General features: G+C 44.3%; 1 protein-coding gene across 1 annotated transcript; it reads right to left on the reverse strand.

Moving 5' to 3' along the window:
- Positions 1-2,866: 2,866 nt before the first annotated feature.
- On the reverse strand, positions 2,867-4,831 carry LOC306934940 (ubiquitin carboxyl-terminal hydrolase 16-like; the record flags this gene model as incomplete). Its single annotated transcript, XM_079517762.1, has 1 exon — positions 2,867-4,831. One exon carries the CDS (start codon positions 4,829-4,831, stop codon positions 2,867-2,869), a length of 1,965 nt encoding a protein of 654 aa, XP_079373888.1.
- Between the last annotated feature and the right edge of the window lie 1,626 nt (positions 4,832-6,457).

Consider the following 6,457-nt stretch of genomic DNA (forward strand, 5'->3'; position numbering starts at 1 on the left):
AATTTTAACGTGCCGGTCCGGGGATACGAACTGGCGACCTTCCGGTATCAAGACCGCTCCGCAAACCGTTCGGCCACCGCTGCCATAAACTGCTCCAACGTGTGGCTGTGTGTTTGCCCCCCTTGATGCCATGTGGTGTCCATTTAAACTTTAAACCTTTCATGCCAAGTCAAAATAAATGAATATGACGTCATGGTAGTGGGTGCAGCAGATCAATCAACTCATCAAAGGCACTGCTCACTTCACACAATTTATTTTTATTCGACAGTTGAACTGCAATCCTGAATGTATTTCAATAACTAGAACCTACTACTCAGGAACGATGCAAGTCAGGAACTAGAACACGTGATGTTCCCCTCTAGTTTATGCAATTATTGCTTATAAGAGTACCTATACGAGCAGAACATGCCGGTTGACAGAGTAAGTACCTGTTGTAACCGTCTGTCTGCGTCTCTTGTACGCCCATATATAGAGTACCGTAACAGCCATGACCAAATATAGAGTCCAGGCAAGTCTATGGCTACAGTACTATGACAACATATAGATGTCATGGTAATCCATAAATTGGGATTTGCTGAATTATCAATATTTGTGAGGGGCGCTATCCCCTCCAATGCATAGGTTTGAAGATGACGTATGCATGTGGCAGCGAAGTCTAGGACTTTTTAATGTTTGTTTAGAGCACTTATGACGTAAATCGTTTGCCAGCCAAGTCTATGGAGTTTAATGTTTGTTTTCTGCCCGACAGGCATCTGCAGCGATTGGAGGTACCCTGAATGAGTTGACTTTGCCAGTGAAGCGCATAAGCACAATGTATCCCAGGTATAATCTCGTTGCTGTCGGGCAGAAACCTTGTATCCCCATTATTATTTTAACTATTTTAAAAATGAACGTCGTACTAGATCATTCTACAGCGTCGCAAAAAAGCATCGAAGTAGCAGATCTGCAAGATCGAAACGTGGCGTGAAGCGACACATTTTGGGCATGTCGATCCGCTGCTTTTGAATTTGAATCTTGAAACGTAACAGTTTTGGACATAAGGAGGTTTCACCCGACAGTGATACAGTAGAGCAGTCTCCGTGTTACACAAACGGATGCTGGCAGATCCTTTAGTTGTGGCCGGGCCTTGCATCAGCAGCAAGTTGGTATGTTTCTGATCAATAAGTGGTGTGGAATGAATTGCCCACTGGCACTGGTTCTCAAAGTAGGGTCCGGGGATCCATATGAACCCTTAGGGTGCTCTCAGTAAATAAAACACCACTCCATTTCTCCTTCTTTCATGCTCATTATTAAGGGACCAAGAAGTCACAAAGTGAATTTGGTCACTTATTGTTTTTGTGTTTATTTTTCTTCTCCTTCTCCTCCTTCTCCTTCCGCCAAAAATAGCTGTTCTGGCTGAACCGTGCAGTCGGTTTTCGGAAACTTGTCAACATGGTAGAGGGCCATGCCAAACGGTGACTATGCGAAGCCCATGACGATTGACCAAATGGTGGCGCTATAGCACTCAATTGAAAATGCAAACTTTGAACGTGCATATCTCATGAACTGTTTGACCGTTGACAATGACACTTTGATACACATATGTGTCTCCTCATGCCGAACCACTTTTGACCTCTGACCCTTAGAATTATATGAAAAACAGTTTAAATGTATCTGCTCCCAGGATCTTTGATGAAAATGCACGAAAACTTCTACACGTGAACTTTGGACCTATACGGACAAATAATCGTAGCACATTTTTGTTAAGTGAAAAAATGAAGTTTGTATGAGCCAATGAAAATTGCTGTTTTGTGAAACTACTTCCTCTGCACCTAATACCTACATGAAGCGTCATTTGCTTATGCGACTTTACAGTATGGTAGAGGGTCATGCCAAATAGGCCTGTAACCAGTCTTACTCCAATTGGTCAAAGGGGGGCGCTATGGCAATTATTTGAAAATGAAACCTTTGAACAGTCATAACTCATGCCTCGTTTGGCCAAAATTCATGGCACTTGTTTCCACATGTTCCTTGACTCATGGGGAACACATCTGTCACTTTGACAAGTAAGCTCCGCCCTCAGATTTTCCGCCATTTTGAGCAGTTTGAAGAATGCTTATACCTGATTTTCTGCCTGGTTTTTTGAGCAATTTGCGTGAAACATTCTACACACAATGTATGGACCATTATCTGAAATTCCAGTTGAAGAGAACTTTGTACATGAAAACATGAACAGCGAACACACTGTAATAATGGATAATGACATGCCCAAAACGAGGATACACATGATTGTTATCAAACTTGTAGTCACTGATTGTTTCTGTGTAGCTCAGTCAGTAGAGCTCTCGCCTTCAGACCACAAGGTTGTGTGTTCAAATCCGGGTAACGAAAACTCAGCCTGTGATTCTTATTTGTGCATATTGTTCTTATTGCGTATTGTCTTCTTTATTGGTCCCGCCTTATCGCTGCTTGCAGCTATATTTGGACTTATTATTGGATTGGATTATGCAGGTTTTTTTAATAATGTTTAGTTTTCAATGTTGCAACACTTAAAATATAGACTATGACATTTTAACAGTATCGTATCTATATCACAATATTTGGCATATATACAGAGATATGAAATTGTGTCCATATCGTGCAGCCCTACTTACAATGAAACATAAATGGTAAATGGTGCATTTATATAGCGCCTTTATCCAAGGCGCTTTACATAGATTGTGCATTACATTCACCCATTCACACACACATTCATACACCGATTGCAGCGGAAGCCATGCCAGGTACCAACCAGCACATCGGGAGCAATTTGGGGTTCAGTGTCTTGCCCAAGGACCCTTCGACATGTAGACAGGAGGAGCCGGGATTCGAACCACCGACCCATGGATCATTGGACGACCTGCTCTACCTCCTGAGCCACAGCCGCATCTTGAGGACCATTGGACTGGAGGACCCTTTCATAGAAAAGGAGGTAGGCTTGGCTACCCTCGACTTTGCTCTCCGGCATGGGCTGAACACTGCCATCGCTGACATGGAACCATGACTCTCTCGGTGGCGCTGTGTCTCCTTGCATTGACGCTCCATTGGACGAGGGTGTGGGGCGTTGAGACGGGGCCTTGACACGCGCCGTATAATGACCTGATCTCATTGTCCCACTGTGCTCTACAATGCCGTAGAGGCTGTACAGCACTATGGGGTCTCCGTCCGACACAGTCTTGCATTTGGCAGCACAGAAAGGTGCAAGGTCCAGTTTGTGAGGGAACTGGACATGTCTGTTGACTTTGCATAGACGGTGACCAATCTGTTGGAATCTCTTTAAGTGTAGCGTGAGCACGGGAGGAGGGGAGGAGATGAGCATTTGCTTGACGGCATCCGTGTATACGTTGTTGTTGTCGTTGGCGCGGCGCCTCGCTGTGCACGTGGCACACAGCAGGCGGTTCGCCTGCGTGAGGTTCTCCACTTCGGTGAACTGAAACAGACAGGACTGCACGGAGCACTCCCCTTTCTCCGGTGTGGTTCTTGTAGCCAGTGTGTGGAAGGCCAGCTCTGCGTCCTGATTTACCACGGTGTACTCTTTGGGTTCGGCCGGAAAGTCTCTCCCCTCGTCAACGTCCATCACTTCGGGGCATTCTGCTTTGTCCATTTCATCTGCCGCCTCACCCATCACTTCTTGATCGGTCTCGGATATGGTTTCGTCTTTTGAGACGGTGAAACGATTGCAGTTCATTGAGCTAACACATGAGTCTTCCTCCATCCAATCCGCATTGGCTTGGGCCGGATCACGGTCCTCTTTGTCCTGTTGTGAAACACCCATTTCTGCCAACTGCCTCACTGGAGTCTCTTCTCGAGTCCCATTGTCAGTGTGTTCTCTAACCTTTGGGTGGGGAGCATCTGTCTGCTTCTGTCTCTGTTTCTTGAAATGTTTTTTCTTGGAGTGGGGTATGTAATCATTTCCAGGGCTGTTCGCCTCATCTGAAACAGGAAGGGAAAGGTCGAGAAATGTCTCTGTGACTGACGACACTGTGTTGCATTCCCGACACATTACAGTGCTGGTGATTTCCCCACCAAACACTTCATCAACAAAGTTCCTGGGAGATCCACTTTTCTCGTACTCTTTAACCGATTCCGTTTTCCCAGATTTAATCAATGCCTCCGATATCCCAGTGTGTAATCTCTTAGTCTCCTCGGATCGCATCCCGTCTAGCAGGTAGCGCAGGAGCTCTTGACTGTCCTGTTGCTTGTAGCCTTGGAACCGGGCAGCCTTTTTACAAACTTGCGTGAACAAGCCCCGGGGACAGACGACACGCTCCTTGGTTCTCTGGATCTGACCGAGTAGCTGACACATTGACAGAGTCAGGGATCCAGGCTGGTCCAACTCAACCACAATAGGCTCCAGACCCGAGGAGGTACCTGGTGTAACGTTAACATTGATCTTTTCCGCCGTCACTTTACTGAGAAGCTGCCTTAGCATCCATGTTTGACAGAGGTTCTGAATGACGGAATTGAAAAAACATGTGTTCCCAAGATTGTTGAGACCCTTCACTGAAAACACGCTTCCATCTTTAGCTGTGACATGCTTCTGCAGACACACGGCCCCTTTCTTCCCATTCGTATTAAGATTGCGCTCGTTCTCTTCTTTGTTTTTATCAACCGTCCAATGTGGTTCTTCCACCGTCGAATTTCTCGGTTCTGGAAGAGTTTTATGGCTCTTCTTTGACACGGCTTCCGACTGATTTTCCAACTCGCTGGTCAATTTGTTTTTGATGTTGGTCACTAACTGATATATATTTCCGTTGGTGATGCACTCGACTTCTTGATCACATACATAACACCACACAATCCAGTCGTCCATGCTGACTGCCAAGCAATGTAAACCTGTACGGGGCCGCTCAAAATGTTTGACCGCATGTTGATTCTCAGAGTTTCGGCCACATCCTCTGTGTCCACATTGTAAACACATCCATATTGGGTCTACACCAGATGCCCGTGGCTTACAGTCCTCACAAGTGTTGCAGTCTGACTTCACGGCATATTTGACGAACCTGCGATCCACCCCCTTCTTGACATGCCTACAAGTGATGTCCTCATCCTCCTTTTGACTTTTGTCCTTCCCGTTTTCCCTTTTCACATTCTGGCTTTCATCCTTCCTGCTTTTCTGTGAAGCTTTCACATTCTCTTTCTCCCTCCCTTTTTTCTTCGGCGCCATTTAACACTAACCGTACAGATAGCAGATAAGCCTGATATATCCTACGAAATGTGAAAGAGTGTTGCCCAAATATGGAGACGGCTGACATCATAGCACTGACATCACAGTAGTAGTGCTACTAGCCCTCTATGGCTCTGTACTAGCCTAAGTCATTGGGAACAGTGCCTAGCATATTGCAATGCCTGTAGTACACAGTATATATACCCGTCAGGCTCGCATAGCCAGATAACTATTCCACAATCTCCCAATGCTATATACAGGGTCTGGAACTACACCTGCCGGTATGACCATGGAAGCTGGCATCTGTCTCGTCATTTCCGTTCATGAAAATGTATTTTAAATTTATCCTTATATATTTCATTTTTTGGAGGGGCGCTAGACCCTTCTATGCACAGCTTTGTGTGTTTGTGCAAAACCACAGAATGTTTATTTATTTGTTTATTTGGATCCCCATTAGCTACTACCTTAGTAGCAGCTACTCTTCCTGGGGTCCACACATAAAATACATTACAATCAATACAGTCATATGAAATACAATTTTACAAGACTGTAAGAAAAACAGTTAAAAAAAATAAAATACAACTAAATATAAAACAAGTGATTAATAACATTGCATATACAATTTCAGTTTGAGTAGCCTACCGTTACAGTATGAAATATTTTAAACAGTGCTCAATGACATGAGATATTTCTTTAACTTATTTTTAAAATCTGATTTACTTGTTGCCTGTCTGATTTGTGATGGAAGACTATGCAGCTCTTTCATTGCTCTATATATTACTGTGTGTTGCATTGCATTCGTTTTTGAGATGGGAAACGTAAAAAGACCTTGTGCTGAATGTCTGGTATTGTAGGTGTGTTCATTAGAGCTGAACTTCAGCCTGCAATACAGGACAGCCGGAACTTTAGATGTAATAATACCTTTGACAAAAGACAGCAGGGAAATATGAAGTCTGTCCTCAATCAGTGGCCATCCCAAAGTGGCGTGCATTCTGTTGGTGTTTGTTCTTTTTGTACAGCACAGAGCAATGTGATGATTTGATTGGCTGAGCACGGAATGTGATGATGCATGATGTAGGATAATTAATTGTCATTCCTGCTAAGCAGCAAGCTATACAGTATATCCTTAGATAATTTAGATTTATATTAGGATACATTTGCGTGATTGTATAAAGACGAAACAGAAGTGGGGAGGAGGCTTCACTTCCTCATGATCAGAGCTTCCGTAGCTCCAGACTGATGGAAGCACTTGTGTGGCCAGACTAGTCTTGT

The sequence above is a fragment of the Electrona antarctica genome (genome assembly GCF_951216825.1).
Source record: "Electrona antarctica genome assembly, chromosome: 13".
NCBI classification, from domain to species: domain Eukaryota; kingdom Metazoa; phylum Chordata; class Actinopteri; order Myctophiformes; family Myctophidae; genus Electrona; species Electrona antarctica.